Source organism: Cupressus sempervirens, chromosome 8 (genome assembly GCF_028749045.1).
Source record: "Cupressus sempervirens isolate cs-2001-9-10 chromosome 8, ASM2874904v1, whole genome shotgun sequence".
In the NCBI taxonomy this organism is placed as follows: domain Eukaryota; kingdom Viridiplantae; phylum Streptophyta; class Pinopsida; order Cupressales; family Cupressaceae; genus Cupressus; species Cupressus sempervirens.
The window spans coordinates 395,975,082-395,996,246 of NC_143125.1; the positions used below are offsets into that span (position 1 = coordinate 395,975,082).

The window sequence follows — 21,165 nt, forward strand, 5'->3', positions numbered from 1 at the left end:
TGATTCAAGAATCCTCCTTTTCTTTTTAAGGAACATGATGGTTCTTTCACCACAAAGACCATTAAATGGATTAGAGGTATTGACATTGGGGTCATGACCCTCACTTCCGAAGTTCAACCCCTCGGCTTACCTAATCGATGGTTGTTTTCTATATACGATGATGAGTATGATCACATCCACTTCAAAGGGATCTTCAAGACTCCCATGAAATTTGGATCTCACGTTCAAGATCCTTGACATAGGAGTCCATCCAACTTATGATCATCTTCAAGTTGGCATTCCTTAGAAGGCCCTTTACTGACTACTATAAATAGCTTAGAGGGGTATTGTCATAGTTTCCATACAGATTTGTCTCCTTATTATGTGTGGCATTTCTTCCATGCTTCGAAGCCCAATGGTACTCATTGCAATACACATCCTCTTAAGGATTATTCCTTTAGCCCTCACCCAAGGATATCTTTCATGATGCACACCTATATAGGTATTGTCTCATTGGTCCCTTGCTCACGTTGCTCACATTGTTCCGATGAGTATCTCTCGTGGTATCATCTTTTTATTCCATCACCTAGGGGTATTCTCAATGATGAGTTTCATTTAGGATCATCCCTTGATTCCCTCAATTAGGGATGATTGCCACGACGATTCTTCCTCTAGGGATCATTATCTTGGTCCCAACCACAAGGATATTCAATGCAAGTTTTTGTCTTGCATGTGCCCAGAGATACTTTTCATTATTAATTAGCTAATATGGAGTGTATCCTTTAGTGCACAATGCTCATCATGAAAAGTATTTGTTGAGTTTCTTTTTCTTTCTTCTAAGTTTAGTGATGTGCCTTGTTGTGGTATCTATCTAGGGATCTTTATCCTCTCTTGCATTGTTAAATACTACTAATAAGTATACCTCTTGGGATCCTCTTTTTGGATTCCCATACTTTGAGGATGATTGCTTGGAGCCTCACTATCTTGGGTAACATAATCAAAGAGTTATTAGGCACAGTAATGAAATTTGGCCAAACTTGCCAAGACTCAATAAGTCCAAGGTCAGCTAGGCTGGCCAAGCCTTGGAGATTGGGCCTCGAACTTGGTCAAGTCTTTCCTAGACTCGCTTAGACCCACCAAGTCTTGGCGTGTTTAAGTCTTAAGATTCAACCACTTTAGTTTATGTAAAAAAAAAAAAAGTTAAAAAATTTAATTGTTTTTTCGTTCATGACATGGCCATCTAGAATCTAAACAAAAAATGAAAATGGTGTTTTCCATGAAGGTTTGTGTCATTTTGAAGGTCTCCTCTTGGGCTGCAAACCTCGTGAGGGGCCTTGCCCCAATATTGTTAGGGGTACTGCTCCTAAATTCTTGAAAGGGGCATTGCCAACCTACTTGAGCAATGTTGCCCCTCGATCTTGGTGGGGGTATTGCTCCTAAACCCTCATGAGTGATGCTACCCTCAACGTTGTTTTGATGTTCTCTAGAATAAGCAAGTTATAGGCTAATTATGGATGATGATCATAAAAATCTAAAAAATACACATTCCAAGTTGCAAATCTTTGCATATGTATTTCCAAAGCCACAATCAAGCATTATCTAGTTTCATATATTGGACAACGTTTTTACAATGCAAAGTTGGCATGCTATGGTCTTTGTTTTTCTGAGTACAAGTTAAGTCATAGTTGGCAAGAAATGCCATTTTTATAATGCAAAATGCATTAGTCATGTCTTGCATAGACAACTCATAGAAGAATCCCATCTGTTAGTATCCTAGCTAAAATCAAAATAGAACATAAGCATTTATCTTTTTATTTAATCACTCCTCTTTGTTATTGAGTTTGTCAATAAACCATGCAATTGAAGGCTTAAAAAATTAGTAATAAATTCCACTCTTGATTATATATGCCAATGATTTAGACACAAGCAAATGTCATGGTCGCACCATCGTCAAGGACCCATCTTAGACGCTAGGGAATGACTTGTATTGGTGTTGGGATGAGTAACACAACCTTCTTTGAGTAACAATCTTATAATATTGATTTGATACCATGGATTTTGTTTTCCATGAGTTTCGTACACATTTGACAATATTTATATATCTATGTGTGATATTTCCTTCAGCTACAATTTGCATTTATATTGATGTGATCAATGTATACTTGTATATGTGATCAAATTAGCTTCTATTTGGTCATGCTATTAGGTCTTAAAGGTTTCTTTGTTAAAGGCTCCATGAAACAAGTTTTAAATTCTTAAAAATCTTTGAATTTAATTGGGTTTTCAATTTGTCGAGTTTGGTGCTGAGTCCAAGTGGGAGTAAACAAATTAGCTTGCCGAGTCCAAGTCTTATAATTATGGCCTTATCACTTGGGTGAGTGTACATCGCTTGATCACTTGCCATCACTAGGAGTATATATGTAGAAATTCCTTGACTTGTTATGTTCAAACAAGTTTATTCTCTCTTTGTTACTTGAATCCCTAAAGTTTATTAACACCTCAAAGGGAAGCCCCTTCAATTTGTTGTGTGGTAAATCCTTCCAAGTTCACTCAAGCTCTAAATGCTTTATTATTGCATGCTTAGGTTAGATCATTTCTTTTTTTTTTTGAAAAAAGGGGTAAAAACTTTATTGAATATCAAAACAAAGCATTACAAAACAACAAAGGGCCAAAGCTGCAGGAACCACCAAAAACTACAAGAAAAGACAAGAACTGAATCATCCTTTCCCAATACTACTCACATCCTCCGCAAGAACCATCTCCAAATCCTGACATAACTCGCAGGGCATCTGCTCCCACCCATCAATCTTCCCGCCATCTATATTCTTTGATGCCCATTTGGCCAGACAATCAGTTGTCCTATTCCATTCCCTTGGAATATGGACATAAGACACCGACTCCATCAAAGAGCTAACCTGTAATATTTGTTGCACCATCGTAGCCAACTGCCAGTTAACATCATAAATCTTCTCATGGATTAGATTGACCAAAACTTGAGAATCAGACTCACAAATCACCTTACGCCACCCTAAAGCATAAGCCCGCTTCAATGCATATAGGATAGCCAAGCCTTCCATCCTATTAATAGTTTGCATCACTTCATTAGCAGAAAAAATAAAAACCACAGATCCAAAAGAATCCCTACCAATCCTCCAATCCCAACAGGTCTTGGATTACCCTTGGATGAGCCATCTGTATTAATTTTCAAAAAACCAGCAGGAGGGGGCAGCCATCTCCCCACCCTTTGAACTTTTTGCCTTACATGGCTGCCTCTCTTGACGCAAACAGAAGTTGGAGATAGCCCCTGAATTCCAAACCGATCAACCATCTCAGCATCTCCTTTCTCAAGCAGCAACACAATCTCACTTTTAGCTTCGTAGTATCCTGGATCATTCCCATAATTCTAAGCCAAACCTGTTGAATCCCCAATTTTTCACTCCGAAAAATTATTCGATTCCTTTCCAACCAAACTTGCTAGAGCAGGAATGGGTCCGACATGCCAAACATCTTGCAAGAAGGGGGCCGAGGAGGGGGGTCTCCCTAGTCTAGTCCAAAACTCAACTAGGGAGGAAGCATGAATCCAAGGGCTTTTCCAAACACCCAACCAGAAATGCCAGAGTTGTAGGGTGAAAGAACAACGGAAGAACAAATGCGGAGCACCAGAAATGCCAGAGTTGTAGGGTGAAAGAACAACGGAAGAACAAATGCAGAGAGTCCTCCCCACATCTGTAGAGAACACACCTCGAAGGGCCAGAAAAACCCCTCTCTGGATATTAGCCCAAGTCAAACACCTATTCCAAGCCAAAGTCCAAATAAAACAATTACACTTTGGCCAAGAAAACTTATTCCAAACTTTCTTCCACCAATGAGCCTCCCTCCCCTTGCAATTTGCTTGGAAAGCAACTTCCGATACCCTGAAGAAACAGTGTAAGCACTCTTGGGGTTAGGAGACTAAGCCAACACATTATCATCCATAAGGGCGCTATAGCTTTGACAAGAATGTAACGAAGCTCAGTGCACTCCTCCAAGCCAACTATAGGTCATTCCTTTGGGTTCTTCCATCTCGCCTCTACCAACTATCCTTGAAGGGAAAAAGACTTAAAGTCGCACACCCTTGACCATCCTACTTCACAGAATCTCTGGCACAATATAAGGAAATGAGGATACTGAGAAACAATGAGAGGGTAACCATCCCAAGCATCATGCCAAAAATGCGCCTTCGACCCACTCTTGCAAATCCAGAATAAGCTACTCTTAATGAGCACAATCCCTTTCTTGAGAGTATTCCAAATCACTGAGCCCTTCCCTGTCAAGCTATGCTGAGGGATATCACTCTAAGGGATCCTTGGAAAGTACTTTTGAGTCAAAATTCTAGCCCACACTCGGTCCTGTTCCACAAACCATCACCAATACAATTTAGCTGCCAGAGCTGTACCAGATAACAATGACTGCCTTAATCCAAGACCACCAAACTGTTTTGGGCTACATACAACATCCCATCTAACAAGGCTCCACTTGGAAGATAATAAACTACTAGCCCATAAAAATTGTCTTGCTAAGGAGTCGAGATCCCTAATAAAGCCCATCGGCACAACTTGAATCATACACCTATAAAGAGGGAGAGCCTGAACCATAGATTGGAGCAGCTGCACCCGACCCGCAAAAGACAACCAACGATGGGTCCAGTGAGTGTGACTTTGACCTGAAACTTTTCCAGAATAGCCTGCCAAGAATCCCTAGACTACCTATGAATTGTAGGAATCCCAAGGTAGGTTAGTGGGAGACGCCCAATCTGGAATCTAAGAATATGAGCAATTCTCCTCTGTATGGAGAGCGGAGTGTTGAAGAAAAAAATGGAAGACTTGCCCTCGTTAATTAATTGTCCTGATAAACATCCAACACCTTGTGCATATTTGAAGCCTCCTAATGGTAGCCATGCCCATCAAATTCATGTCATCCACAAACTGTAGGTGAGATTGCACAGGTAGGTCGCCCCCCATTGCCATCCCTGAATGGAGCCCCCTTCTACACTCCTTTTTATCAGTCGATCCAAACCTTCCACCAAAAGAAGAAACAAGTAAGGAGAGAGGGGGTCACCTTGCCATAAACCTTGAGAAGCACCAAAGAGATCAGAGTGCTCCCCATTAATCAAAATTGAGAAAGAAACCAAAGTCACACAACTCATAACCCAGCGAACCCATTCCTCCTCAAAACCAAGGGCCCCTAGAACCTTTTGGAGAAGGACCATCGAACTCTGTCATAAGCCTTAGCCATGTCCAGCTTGATGAACATAGCCTTATCTTTGGAGTTGGCCATAAAATGAATAGTCTCAGTAGCAATAACCACCCCATCCAAAATTTGGCGGCCTGCCACAAAACCACTTTGTTCCTTAGAAATCAGCAGCGTAAGCCATTTTTTAAACCTATCAGCAATCAACTTGGAGATAATTTTATAGATAACATTGCAAAGAGAGATAGGGCGAAATTGACTTAACCGATCAGCCCCCTCACCCTTGGGGATGAGAGCAAGGAAGGTAGAGTTCAGGGCCCGAAGCATTTTCTTATTATTTTGAGATTCTTGAGCAACTACCAATAAATCCAACTTGATGATCTCCCAAAATTCCTGGAAGAACTCAATCAGGAAGCCATCTAGACTAGGAGCTTTCCCTTTCTTCATCTGGAAAACAGTCTTCTCCAACTCTTCCAAAGAAATGACACTCATAAGATGCTCCTTTATCTCCCAAGAAACCAAAGAAGGAATACAAGAGAGGACTTGAGCCTCTTCATCCGAGTCCCCCTGTGAGTCCTTCCTAAATAAAGAGGAAAAATACTGTGCAACTTCATTTGAGATATCTTGAGTAGAAGAAAGAACCTCTCTCTTGTCAGTCGCCAAAGTCAATATAGAATTAACATTCTATCTGGCCTTCACCGAATTGAAGAAGAAGGCAGTATTCTTATCTCCCTCTTGAAGCCACTCAATCCGAGCTTTTTGTTTCCAATAGATTTCCTCTCTCAACTCCCACTCCTCCAGAGTTTTTAATGCCCTAGCCTCTTCACACAACAAATTCTCAGACACCCCATCCTCCCTAATCAACTTGGTAATATCATTCAACTCAGCTTGTGCAGTAAATGTTTCCAAAGCACTGTCAATTCCACTGTTTAAGCTGATACTTAACATATTGAAGGAGCTTAGCAAAATTATACATTGCTGTACCATAAGTAGGCCTACCATCCCTCCACCATTCAGCAACACATCCATAAAGGTTAGTGTCCCGCAACCACATGAGTTGGAATTTGAAGGACGACTTCTGAGGCAACTGGGCAGAAGAAATAACTAGCTTTATAGGCCAGTGATCCGAACCCCTCCAGTCTAATATCTCAGAACAAGAGGACCACAATCCCCCAACCCAAAAGCAAGAAACCATGAAACGATCTAATCGTTCATCAATGCAACTAACTCCCACCGTTCTGTTGTTCCAAGTGAAGTGACCATTGCTAGGTTTGATATCCACAAGATTGAGAGCTGATATATTACCCCGGATTAGCAATGAAGAGGGCTCAAGTCTTGCATTACCAACCCGTTTTTCAGATAAATCAATAATAGCATTAAAGTCCCCATCAATGATCCATGGCAAATAAGGAAATAGGCTATGAACAAAACGAATATTATTCCATACAAGAAGTTTACCTTGGATCTCAAGGGGTGCATAGACATTGGAGAAAAGAATAGACTCCCCCAACTCAAGGCACAAAGAAACCATGGATAAAGAGGACTTAAAGGATAACCACCACAAAGGCTGAATCTTCCGAGGGTTCCAGAGACAAGCCACACCCCCCGAAGATCCTTGAGCCCCAATACACTGACATTGACCATTCTTCCACAATTTAGGTGCTAAACCCATCATGCATTCAACAGAAACCTTGGTCTCCTGAAGAAAAAGAACATCAGGAGAATGTCTTCTAACCAACTCCCGAACAACTTTTTGTCTAGGGCCGCTGTTCAAGCCCCTTACATTCTATGATATAATGATCATTTGAAAGGAGTTGAAAAATGAGAATCCAAGGTCTTAACAGACCTTGATTCCACCAAAGTCTTCCTTATCATCTTAATCTTTTCTAAATCTTTCTTTTTGCCAATTTTAACGCTTTTCTTCGAAACCCCCTTCTTGCCATACTTTTGCAGAATGCCCAGTTGAGGAGAAGACTTGCCACACTTATCCATATCCGAAACAACAATCTGTGTAGGAAAAGAAGTGCCCCCAACTCTTTGTCCCAATTCAACATTTGGACCCAATATCATCTGAACCCCAGTCTGCACATCCATGACCATAGGCATGGTAGAATCCTCCTGTGGAGTAGGAGGAGGGATGGAAGTGTTATCCTCCAGACTAGAACCCACCACACTCTGATCCACACTGATTAATCCTGGATTAACTTCTTGCTGACCCAAGTCAGCCAGGACCTCAAACCTGTTAAAAGTATCCTCATCCTGTCTCTCCATAAAGGTCCTCTTGTGACCTCTATTTCGGTTTCGAGCCTTAACCTGAACAAAACCCTTAGCATCCTTCCCCTCACCAGAAATAGGATTCTTCCCTTTATCAGCTCTAGGAGTGTTACGAGGAGGAGGTGAAGGCTGCGACTCCACAGTGTTAGCCTTCGAGCATCTATGCAATAGGTGACCATATTCATGACAGAGGCGACACCGGAAATGAAGGGTCTCGTAATCTAGTTACTGCACCCAAGAATGTGGGCCCGCACACATATCCACAGCATTTGGCAAAGGTCTGCTCAAATCAAGTTCAACACAAATCCGAGCAAAAGTCATTACTTTCTTACCTAGGGTTTGTGTCGAAGATTTCATTGGCTTTCCAAGCATCAAAGCAAGCATGTGCCGAACATACTCATGACGGCATTCAATTGGACATCTGGGTAATCGAACCCACACCGGAATTCGATTTGGAAGCTCTTCAGAGGGATTAAAGCCTGCATGCCATGGCTTGACGGATAACCCACCCTAGTTGTGAAAATAGGGCCCCCCCTCAAAAACCCTATTGTGATCAGCTAGGTAGATAAATGTGACCATGAAAACATTATTTGCAAGCAACATGACCTCCATTTCGCTCGTTGGTTCCCAAATTCTTTGAGCCCAAGTTTCTAGAAATTGAAGAGACACTCTCAGTCCCAAAAATTTACAATATAGAGAGTGCTTTGAATAATATTCAATATCCTTAGCAATCATCTCAAATAGGATTACCAGTTTAGGTCTCTCTTTGCAGCACTCAAGGCAGCCATTAATTTTTGAGATCCGAGATCCACCAGACGAGTTCGATTCTATAGACCCTATAATCGGAGAAAAGAGGGCGTTGTCAAAAACCCTCACATCTTGTCTCGGCGATTTCAAGCCCACCGCAACACGAAAATTCATGGCGGACGCAGCCCTAGATGGCTCGCCTTGAGACATATCCGTCCAAAGGCCCAGGATAGACCACTGCAAGGAAAAACCAGCCCCAGTCACTAGCAATCTGAAAAGGACCTCACCCACAAAAAGAGGCCAAACGCGACCAGGCCAGGGCAGTAGAAAGCGGCCGCAACAAAGAACACTCCCCACAAAAAAAAAACAAATGCCCCCCACCTTCACACACGCAAAGAAGTCGACAAACAAGCTAGGGCACAACTGCCCTAGCTCGGTGCCTGGTAGCAGACCGAAAACTCCGTCTCACCTTAGGTTAGATCATCAATCCCTTAAGAGTTAGTAAATATTTTCATGTTCCATTAGATTTAGTGAGAGTTTTTGGAAAAAAGATGCTCTCGATTTTTGCACCAATGTTTCAAATCACACTCCTTGATTCATAATTGGATAAAAAACAAATGCTATTGATAATTTGAGTTCTGGATTTCTAGCTTTAAGTTTGTCTAACCTCTAAATTTGTATGGGCATGTTGTGCCATGTTCCCCACATGCTAGGCCTTGATAACACTCATTTAAGGAGTTACAATTCCTAACTATCAAGACCTTTGCTTTGTGACATTCTTGACATCTATTTTGATCAAAACCCGCTTTCACGATGAGATCAGATTCCTTAAAGTTATCCAGTCCTCTTACAATCCAATCAATGATCTCCTTGTGAACCTTGATTTGTCAGAGTAATTTGACCAACTTGTAGGGCTTGGCTAGGTCAAGTATGATAGGCTTGCCCTACTCTACCTAGGCAAGCTATCACTCCATTGTTAACTTTAGGTCATGGATCAAATTATCTCAGATATATCTGTGATAAACCAACTTTTTCTGATAATTTTTGCTGGGCGATAAATCCTATAAAGATATTGCAAGAACTTATCGTAGATAAGTTAACGAGATTATTGTAAAGAAATATGGCACTTCTTAGCGATAAATTACATAGTTATTGTAATAATTTAAAAACTTATTGCGTGCAGCTTGATATTTGACTGTGATGGCCCAGCAAAGGGCAAAAGCACTTTTCCTTTTTTGTTTGCAAGAAGAGTTTTGGATAGGAGAGACAGGTTTTGGAGGAGAAAGGTCATTTGCAGTTTTCTAGAGTGTTTTCTTATGGACTTGAAGCAAATTTGAAGAGATTTATCAAGCAAATTTGGATTCACAAGTAAGCGATTAAAATTATTTTTCTTTTTTTTGCTAAAATCATTTTGTCTTGTCTTAGTTGAATTTGAGTTTATAAAAACTCTATAATACCATTTCCAATAATGTGCCCTAACTTGTTAGAGTGTAATAAACAAGATCTAGCACCACTCTTCTAGCAATGTTTACAAATCTTTCATTTTTTCTCAATAATTTCATATTTTCTTAAAAAATATATAGCCTAACACTATTTTTCTTTTCTTCTTACAAGTTCTACCTATGTTTAAACTTATTTAATGTTTTAAACTAATTTAGTTTGTTTTTAAATATCTAAATTTGTGGCTTCAATGTATTTGTATGTTGATTCTTCATTAAATTGCAAATAGGGATACCTCTAAAATTGGGTCAGCTGTAGGTTTTGCTAGTGTCCCAATAGACGCATGTCCATTTGGATATGTAGGCACGCATCCTAAAGAGGCTAAAGACAAGGCATTGGCATATCCTTTTGAAGGACCCAAATTTAATACTTTGATATGCATAAAGGTGAATAACTAATTAGTGGAGGCACATCTCGTTTGAATACCACCTTGAAGGGATCAAAAAACATGACACAAGGATTTGTGAGAAGACCATAAATGAAATAAAGGGAGAGATGAATGCCTTGCTTGTTGCCTAAGAAGAGAATAAGTTGCAAACGGAAAGGGCAAAATTGGTCATGAGGGCAGCCATTTTTGAATCACAAGGTATCTCACATTGTCTCCTTTTTAAGAATCATTTATTATTTTTAAATTTTAAATCACCATCATTAGTTTAGATATTGTTAAAACAATGATCATAATAAAATAATGTGTGTTGTGATCAGGTATACCAACCACCCTTGAAGACAACGAAGATGCACTTGAGGGCATAGTGGGCTCTCTTCGTAGCCCGCAAACCTGCAAATCTACCATCACCTTGGCTTCCACTTCCACTAGTTCTAGTAGACCACAACCACACACATCTTCTATAGATAGTTTTTGTGTGCACAGAAACACACTTGGAGCACAACTATTACTGGAGGGTATTGGGTGGAACAGTGATGTGCATGGGCAAGTTGACATTCGATGTGCCGATTTCTGGTTTTTTAGCAACATCCTCTTTAATGTTGTAGCAAGTCCTTATTGGCTGAATTTTATGATAGGAATTACTGTGGTGGGAAAGGGCTACAAGATACATATTCTTGCAAACTTGAGTGGGATGTTGGTTTACTTGTTTTAATTTTTAAATGCTTTATAGTTTCACAATATACTTATTTGTTGAATGCAAGTTTTTTAATCAAAATTGTGTACTTAATATTAGTTTTACTTCGACCTTGTAGATCACTCAAGATGTTGTTCTAGGGCCAAAGATGTGGTAGAAGACCAAAGATCACAGTGAAAACAATTTGGCTGCACCATATGTTCAGATGGATGGAAGGCTGGAATAAACCATACCATCATTATAATTGACAATGCAACAACATATTTTGTAGCGGGTAGGATCCTCTAAGATAAGTATACACTTTTTTGGTCTCCTTGTGCAATGCATGTTCTTGATCTTCTTTTGGAAGACATAGGAAAATTGGATCGGGTGAGACTGATTGTAGAGGATGCAAGAAAGATAACAAAATATATCTATAATCACCCTTGGGTTCTCCGCTTCATGAGAGAAGACATCCATGGAAAGGAGTTGGTCAAACGTGTAGTCACAAAGTTTGCAACGATTTTCTTAACATCACAAAGTGTTATTACTTTTTTGACCTCTTTGAAGCAAATATTTGTGAGTCAACCATGGCTAGACTTAACTTATTCAAAGAAGGTTGATGGAGAGAGAGTTGCATACATTATCTTTGACAACCACTTTATAGAAGCTTCTACAAATGTTTTGAAGGTAACTTCTAAACTTCAAAAGTTGAATATTAATTTTTTTGTATTCAAGAATCAAGTCTTTTATTATTAATTTTTAATTCTAGTCTCTAACGATTAATGGTAATCTTTTTCTATCAAACCATTCATTTGGCGGGGTACTTCCTCAACAATTGTTTTCACTTCTCTTCATCCTACAAGGATCCTAATGGAGAGGTCATGGAGGCTTTACTGATTGTATGTAGAGGATAGTACTTGAGGTTGAGGTGAGAGGCCTCGTTGTGGCTGAGATGGAAGTGTACCAAGATGCAATGGGCAAGTTTTTCTCCTCAGAAGTGGCAAGGAGAGGAAAAAAAGTCAAAGCCCAACTTTAATATTTGAATTTTTAGAGTCTTTCACATGCATGATAAGTAGATAAAAACTAAGTTACTAAAATATGTTTTCACCTTGCTTTCCAACTCTTTAATATTTGTCTTGCAGATGCTTGGTGGTGAAATTGGGGTGGAAAGGTCCGTATTTGCAAAAACTTCACCTTCGCACCTTATGTCAGCCTTGTAGCTCATCTAGTTGTGAGCATGATTGAAGATTATTCGAGGTCATTCACACAAATAAGAGGAACAAGCTAGTACATAAACGCCTCAATGACCTTGTCTTTGTACAATATAACATTAAGCTATACATAAGAAAGGTAGAGTTAGCACTAGCTAGTCCACCTGATTGGATGACATAGATCTTTACTGTGATTGAACATCACAGGAGCAACCTCCATTGTTCACAAAGGATGAGATGCACGATTTGGAGAGGCAGGCTATGGAGGAGGGTGGATTGCAATAGGATTGGATGACATTCATGTTAGCATTCATTATGTTCACCATGCAAGGTCTATGAGATAAAAAGGACTATCCAATCCGCTACTCCTTACACATTATATATATCTTAAGATGATCCTTACATCTCACAACCTCGTTGGCATGATTTTATCTGTGGAAGCATCCCTATCTTCATGCAAGCTAGGGAATGCAGATCATCAAGTTAGACCAAACATGTGTAATTGGAGAGACTCTTAGGTGTTTGGATACCTTTCAAAGGAAACCTTGTGTTCTCCTTAGAACTTGACATTGTTTGCATTTCAGTTCTTGGGTGGCCTTTGGTTGTTTCTTTTTCATACTATATGTACCATGTTGCTCATCCTTGGTCTTCTTGACTTGTTTCCTTCAAACACCTAATGTTTTGTGGGACTCCTTGAGTCTCCTAGTCGTTGTCGTCCATGGCTCCTTTGGAACACCTTTCTAGGACCCTCAAATCCTCTTGCCATTGTAGTCCATGCTCCTTTGAGGATCACCTTGTTTGTTTGTGGAACCACTTGAGTCCTTTTTGGCTTGTGTTCCCGAAGTAACACCTTGTTTGTTTTTGAGACAGCTTAGGCCCCTTGACATTTTTGGTCTGTACCCAGTTGGATTTGTTTTTTTATTTGGTGCTTCTTAATTATTCCCCTTAAGTTTATTGGACACCTTGAGCACACCATGCTTCTTGTAAGCTCACTTGGTTCTTTTGACCATTTTAACTTTGCAACCCGTCAAGGGCAGCTTGTTTGTTGTGTGAAACCATCTTACATGTGCCACCTTAGGATCACCTTTTTCTATTTTGGGGGACTTCTTTAAATCCATTAAGTTGGTTGGTCATTTAGTTCAATACTGCTAGTTGCATTCATTCGCTCACAATTTCCTTTAGAAATTGTTTGCATTTTTTTGCACAGCTCTTTTTCTGCCCTATGAACAAGTGTCTCTTATTTCATGCATTGAGATAATCCACCCTTGTTCTACTCAACTTGTGTGCCTTGGAACCTTTTTTCTGGAGCCTCTTGGGGCTGTATCTTGATTGAATCTTGGTCTATACACATCAAACATCTTTTGGCTAGGAGACCTTATATCATTTCAAGGGTGGCTTTTTTGTTGGCCTAGGATCGGGCCATCTTTCTTTTCTAACCCATGCCCTAGGATGATCTACCATCGATCTTATTGGCCTATATCCCTTAGACACCATGTTAGTTGCTACTTAGTAATTGATTTAGAATGAAGTGATGTGGGTCAGATCAACTAGACTTGGCCTTTTGATTTATGGATCTATTCACATAGGACTTGAACCCAGATCTTGTCACACCTGTTGGGGTGCTCTAGCATAGAACTTTTGACTCATTTGGTGACTAGAATTTTTGGTATGTTTCTTATCATGGTTTAAGTTTGCTTTATTTTCTCCAGCATCCCTGATTGAGCCACACCATGGTCCTCGGGGCTCTTATCTTGGCTTTAATATTGCTATTTTTCATGGACTCTATAGTACTCTAAATTATAACTTTCCTTTTGCATGTTGAGGTGGTGGATGGTTATGTCATTGATCCTCCCTAGTGACCAGGCATTGTGGTAGGCACTTTATTATGGTTTGGGTGTAGCCCATTTTTTCCAATCTAATTTAGATGCTAATCATCTCTTCCGAGGATAATGCATTGAGTCATTGTTTCTAACTGTATTAGACATTGAACAAGTGGTGGATAAAACATCCCCCATTGAGCCATACTGTTGTCCTCGGGGTCCCTAGCTTGGCTTTTATACTGCAATTTTTCATGGACTCAATAGGACTCCAAATTATGAGCTTCCATTTGCATGTTGAGGTGGCTGATGGTTATGCTATTGACCATCCCGTTGAACAGGCTTTCTAGTAGGCACTTTATTATGGTTTGGTTGTAGCTCATTTGTTCCAACCTAAATTAGATATTAATCATCCCTCGTGAGGATAATGCATTGAGTCATCTTTTTTAACTGTATTAAACATTGAAGACTGGTGGATAAAACATTACTTATTCTTTTTTGTCTCAACTTTGTCTGAATATCAATAAATGTATCAGAATTTGTATTGACAGTAAGAATCTATGACTCTATATTGTGGTTTCCTCAGCTTTGGTGGTTTGTTAATAATAATATGGTTTCAAAACCTATATGCTATCTCAATTTCTAAGGGGCATTTGAAATAGCAGTAATGTATTTCTCACAGGGCATGCAACTTGCGAGTTCTTTGAGGTTGTATATTTGGATGCCACTTTACTAATGATCCTTATAATGACTTAAGCCTACTAGACAACAACTGGATCCCATTTCAATTCCAATATATTTAATCTAAATTTTATCTTTTAAATACTACTATGAAATCTGTTGATTTTTATATTTCTGAGGTTTGAAAGTGGGGTAACTAATAAGGTGCAATTTTAGAGGGTAAACCTTCATGCTTTGGTGTGCAACCCAAAGCAAGAAGATAACCGCCCCTTAAAAATATTATCAAAGCTAAGTTTGATGACCATCTATTCTGTCTTGAGAGTATCTTCCAAGGAAGTCAAATACATTTGCTTTAATTTTGCTCCTCCACATGCTATATTTGGCTCTACCTTTAGACTTCGTGCTGATTCCTTTCGCTATTTTTTCAGCTTGGTAAATCTCCATGCTGGAAAGTGCAGGCAACTTTTCAGCCAATAAACTTTCTTGTTTCATATAAAGTCTTATCAAAATTTAAGTTTCTTTGCTGCATATCTTTAGCTTCTTGTCTGCTAAAATTGGAGCAGCTGTATTATAATTGTAAGCAAAGTCACTTTCAATTAGGTGCATTGCTTGGCATTAAATTTAATTATTGACAACCCATCAATTTTTTATGTACTTTCAATTGGATTTAGATTCGAGTTACTAGCCACTGCAAGTTTTTTATATCTCAATTTAATGTTAAGATCATATGCTTATCAATGATAAGGACTCAGATCATGACTTTTATTGATGCATAGTTCTTTGGTTGCTTGTGGATTGCACATATTCTAGTTTCATAAGACATATATTCACTACAGACAAATTGATTCTGGCAGGTAGACACCAATATCGGGGTGGAGATCTAAGGGACAAACTAGATAGAAGGCCCTCTCCTGGTAGAAGGTCCTCTCCAAGAAAGGGTACTAGGGGTCAGCAAGCATACGCTGATCAGAGATATGTACCTCATGAAAGAGGTACTTTGTGTAAGATTTGGCTAAATATAATTTAATTTGCTGGAGCATGTGCTTTTTGAATTGGACAGTTTAAAAGGGGTGTTGTGGGCACGAGTACCTGGAAACAATTTGAATAGGATACCACATGGAGATTGAGAAATCGTTTGAAGTTAGTCTCACTTCATTTTATGGACATCACTTTGCTTTGTTCTATCTATTTTCTTGAAAAGCTTTTAAGCTTTGTAAACCAGTAAACTTTGTATGGAATATATGTTGTTGATGTGGTGAATATCTTCGTTTTTTGAGATCTTACTGCTAGAAAATGGCAATTAATGCAAGATGCCAATGTTGTTGCAGGGCATAGTCGACAAACATCACCACATAGAGGCAGGTAACAGAGCATTTAACAAAATTTGCTCTGATTGAAGTCTGTTTATGTTGTTATATCTTAATTTTTTTCTATATAGATGCAAGTAATTCTTCAACAGTGAAGTGAATGACAGTAAGGCTCAGTTGCATAGTAAATTAAAATAACTAATGCAAGTGGGAGGAATTTCAACATTCCATTATTTTCTGATCACAACCGTTTATATATCAGTTATTAATTTTTGATTAGTTAATGCCATAATGGCAGTATAGGGGATGTACCAAGTATATTAATAATGAAGTATTTTGTACATCTGTTGATATGATATCATTCACTTCCAACCCTGATCTGAGCCAGGCCTAACCAGACAACTACCCCCACCTTGATACCTTGAATGACAAAATGGCCAACCTATCGACAGGTGGCAATAGTATCCCACAAAACATCTCCGTAGGGAAAATGGAGATAGACTGTAAGTGTGAAGGAGACTGCATTCAACCCAAACTTTTTGCATGTATTTCCAGGTAATTTAAATTTTTTCACGAATGGTTTGCCTGCAGTAAAGTATCCCGAGTGCTTACTGTCGTTGCAGGTATGATTTCAGTTTTACATCTGGATGTTATTGTTTTTGCTCAGCACAATTGAAGGAAACACTAATCTAACTGAATAGTGAAGATATCTATTTGCTCACTTAGAAATGATAAGATTTTTAACAGGTAAGAAACTGTGATACAAAAGATGTAACCTTATATTTAAGAACTGAGCTGAGAATGATTTGATAGTGCTCAGAATTACACATTACAGCTTTTGAACAGAGCAACTAATATGCCAGTCTTAGAATTTGACAGCAACTAAAGAATAAGAATGCCTTGTTCATACAACAGTGCTTTAAGCAACTCTCTTCAATATTATGTCCAAGAGTGATATAATACCTGTAAACACTTAGATGACTCCCCCAGCATTCATAAGTAGCACACAGCCTGTAGATAGTCCTCAAGTGCTTTAACATGGACTCGTCACAGGTTATGGAGAAAGGTCCATTGTCTTCAGAATTAAAGCCCAACAAAAACAAGAATGACATTTTTGAAACTACCAACAAAGACAGAAAATAGCCAATGTAATGGTGTCTCAAAACTAGAAAAGGAGGTAATGCAATAGCACATATTTTATTGGCTTGGTTGCTGTGAACTCAGGACTTGGGAGTTAATCAATTCCACAGGGTTCGATATCTATCCAGATTAATGCACATAGCTACCTCCAATAATAATAAAAATCACTATAAGAAAGAAGACCCATGACTTTGGAATGTGTTCCTCACTCTCAGAATGGGTGATTGCCACAATACCCGACTCTCGCCTCACTTTGGAAGCCACATCTCTTCCATCAGTCTGCTTCTTGTTTATTCTTCTTTTGCATTCCAAAGACCCTTGTAATAATATTTTTCAGCAACTGTTGTTCTATAATCTTATAAGTGATAAAGGGACTTATTAACACTTCTAATTTGTTTTCCTTCAATAAATTACTTGAACTTTAAATAATCATTAATTAATTACTAGTTGTCTTAAATAAATTAAAACACCATAATAACTAAATAATTAATTATTTAATTTTCCATTGTTGTAAAAAAGAGAGATTACAAGTCCTCCCACCCAGGGATTGCTCACTATGAAGCAATCCACATCTGTATACCAAACCAACTGTCATCTGCACCTGTATAGCAAAAGAAAATGAGGATCCCTTATCAGTCTCACAAACACTTCACCAAGAATCCTTTCCGTGACTTTGATATAGCTGAAATTCACAAAACTATCCATCTGCATTATTTTGTGAATTACTCCATCAACCAGTCAAATCCCTAGATTTTGAGTCTGCATACAACCTCAACATATATCCTCAACGAAAAAGGATAATCCCCACTTATAAAAATCACCCACATTATTAACACCTACATCCTGAAAATTGCTGGTATGAAATATGACAGCAATATTAAATTTGAAACTTGTATTTATGATCATTCTCTAGAAGCTTCTGTCATCACAAACTAGTAGTGCTTCATCAATACCTAAACTCCTAATGTCGAAGTGACAATCTCGTGTACTCAAATTCCTTTTATCTATATGTCAATTCCACGATTTAACACATGGTCCATGGAAGAAAATTGGAAAGCTGCTCATCCAACACCACCGTGTCTGTATATAGCCATAACCTCCAAATTATTCACTGTAGCCATCTTCGGTGCACCCTCTAAAGCTTACACCACACCCTGCTGAAAATCCTGCTTGCATTGGTCATGTAAATGCAACTGCTGATCTTCTAGTACGATATCAGAATTACAAAACTAACTCATGTAGAGATCGTTGATTCTGATGTATTCATGCATTTGAAAGCTCATATGTGGTATCATACTAAAATCTGTTTTCATACCTTGAACCAAAAAGAGAAATATGTGTACCTTCTTTATCATCCTTGAGGTCTTCTTTTGCATCACTAGAATTTGCAGACTTATTAGAAACTTCCTCAATATGTGAACAATCATTGCTTGTGTTCATCCCAAAACCATCTTAACTTGTATGTTTATTTCCTCTTGCGAGCTAGCATGTGAAAGATCTATGTTTCCACACTGTCTCTTAATCATTTGCAGATTCTATCTTGCTTGAATAGCTATTATCTTAGTGTTAGTAAACAGTTTTGTCTTTTGAATAGAAATGCAAACAATGACTCAATATGTTTCAAAAGAAGAACAAAATGCACTAACGATTGGATAGATTATCGTTTTATTGATAATCTTCCTCTGAATTGAGAGGTACAGCTCCCTCATAAAAGATATTCAATGAATGTGATATCTGGCTATGTCTTTAACCCGAAGACACGAAGGGTTTTTTAGACATTCATCCATCAATATGGAATAAATGCGATCAATAGATTGCTAAACTAGAAATGAATGAAAAAGTAGTAAACAACCACAGGACTATCTACTATGTTTCCATATTACAGAGAAAATTGAGAAAGCTGTAAACATCTTTATGCAAAAATGTGAATACATAACCACAAGACTACATATATCACATTAGACATAGTAATAAAGAACTGCATCTAAAACAGAAATAAAAGGACTCCAAAATTCTTTCAGATCAGAAACACAAATGTATATGATTGTAAAATCTAACACACTTATGTCCCTCTTTATTTCAGAGACATGATAAAACAATAATAGTACTGTTCTATCCCCTTATCATAGTCAATCTGCATAAAATGAAACTGCTTCCTTTGTTACAAAATAGAAATCTCTTCTCCCTGTAGCAGCAGCTATAGAACTCCTCCCCAGAAAAAGAAGAACCCACACTACATCTGAATCTTGCAATAAATAACATTTTTGGGTTGTCTTTTGGTTTTCCATAACCGTTTCTTGAAAAATCAGTTTAATCATTCTCATGACTCATCTTCTTCTTACCCCTTTGGAATTTTAATAGTTGAGCCACTTTAAAGTTTCATAAGTTATAACAAATCTTTTTACCAAATTTAAAATGAATCCCTTGTGCATTCTTGGACAGATGGCATGTGCTGGTTATAGATTGCAATCATGATCCTGTAACTGTCATTAATATACTGCTGCACTTAAATAGTCATAACTTTTGATCCGTTAGGAATCTTGCAAAACGGCTTGGAGAGGATTTAGATAACTAGGTTTCCTCAAACATATCCGGAATTCAGCTCAATCCAACGGTCAGATTAAGATCTGTGGGCCCCACAACATGACTGTTTTTTTGACTGCAGAATATTTGCATTTGCTGGTGCATTGACAGACTTGCATTTAGTTCATCATAACTTTTGACTTTGGCCAAATTTTGAAGATCGCTTCGGTGAAGATTTAGAAAACTTGATTTTCTACAACATATAAAAAATTGAGCAAAATCCGATGGTGGGATAAAAAGTTATGCTCCCCGCATTGTGACTGTTTTAACGCTGACAAAAATCTGTAGTTATAGGCTGTATTAAAATTTATAACAATATATACACCAATACTTGCACATGAATCACATGTTGTTTTCCTACTATATATCTCGTTATCCACCACCACCTTCTAACCTTGGATCTTGGACTTTGAACCTTGAAACAGGATCTGAGCTTGATTTTAAACTTGAGCCACAAATTCGAACTGATGAATCTGAGCCTTTGATCTGTGAACTGCATACGTGAAACTGTCCATGAGCTTTGCACTTAAGACTGGTGGATTCTTTTCAGGCTTCACCATTTCAAATACAATTTTGAAGCTCCCAATCTTGATTGAATCATAATGATTCTCGAACTTCTGACTGCCAGGGCTGAAACTGAAACTTTGAACTAACACTGCACTTTGCACCGACTCCAACATGAAGTTGAAGTTGAAGTTGAACTGACACGAAACTTCAACCTTCCCATATGTGAATAGGAATGCTGACGAATAGGAGAATGACTGGCTTGATTTTAACATTTTGTGCTACTGACAGAACTTGAAGTTGAAGTTGAACTGGCTGGAAGATTCAACTTCAACTTCGACACTCGAAAGTATATTATGAAATCACTAAACTTGAAGTTGAACTGACCCGAAGGTTCAACTTCAACTTCAACTTGGGCACTCCCATGACTTAAATGTTTGACGTTAAGGCTGAAGAAAAATATAAGTGTAACACTTAGCATGCTTAGCTCTTTATCCGTTCTATTCAATGCTGTGGAGTCCTCTCCACATCTTCTGCACTATCCATTAGCTTCTTTAGCTCCTTGTTCATGACTCATGTAGATGAAAGTGTTTCATCATTCATTTGTAGAGATATCACAAGTCCGATTTCTGCTTAATCTTCTGTTCTAACTCTTCTTTGTTTGTCCATCCCTCTTAATCCCAGATATGTGAAAAGTGTAATATCCCCTCCTTGATTAGATTGGATAACCAAGATAGTTTCCTGGATTTCTCTCAGCTTACTATTATTGCAATATCTGACCTCCTTGTAGACTTGTACAATTGAGGAATGATGATGTTTCAAGATATATTTTGACCATTTGTATATATTTGATAGAATAGTTTATCAACATTACTATTATCTCTGGTTTGATGATTAACTATATGGTAAGTGAGTTGATAAATATTGCACGTCTTTCTATTCAAGCCCCCACATTGTATTCCTATAAATATACCTTGATCAGTCATATGGATTCTTCATCAATTGCCTTTTGCCTGAATGATGGATCTTTGCATAGCAGATTATATATTCTTCATAGATTCGTAGGTATTTATATCCCGTGACTTATTTTCTCTCTTAACTTTTATTTCTTTACACTTGTAGTGATTGC

At 38.3% G+C, this 21,165-nt stretch overlaps 1 protein-coding gene across 2 annotated transcripts in view; it reads left to right on the forward strand.

Annotated features, from left to right (window-relative positions):
* LOC149542949 (Zinc finger C-x8-C-x5-C-x3-H type family protein) overlaps positions 1–21,165 on the forward strand; it is a 217,368-nt gene that overhangs the window by 1,941 nt on the left and 194,262 nt on the right. For both annotated transcript variants that reach the window (XM_089797884.1, XM_089797885.1), the window contains exons 2-3: positions 15,357–15,494; positions 15,831–15,864. In XM_089797884.1, coding sequence (XP_089654010.1) covers positions 15,357–15,494; positions 15,831–15,864 — 172 coding nt within the window. The remainder of the gene's footprint in view (positions 1–15,356; positions 15,495–15,830; positions 15,865–21,165) is intronic.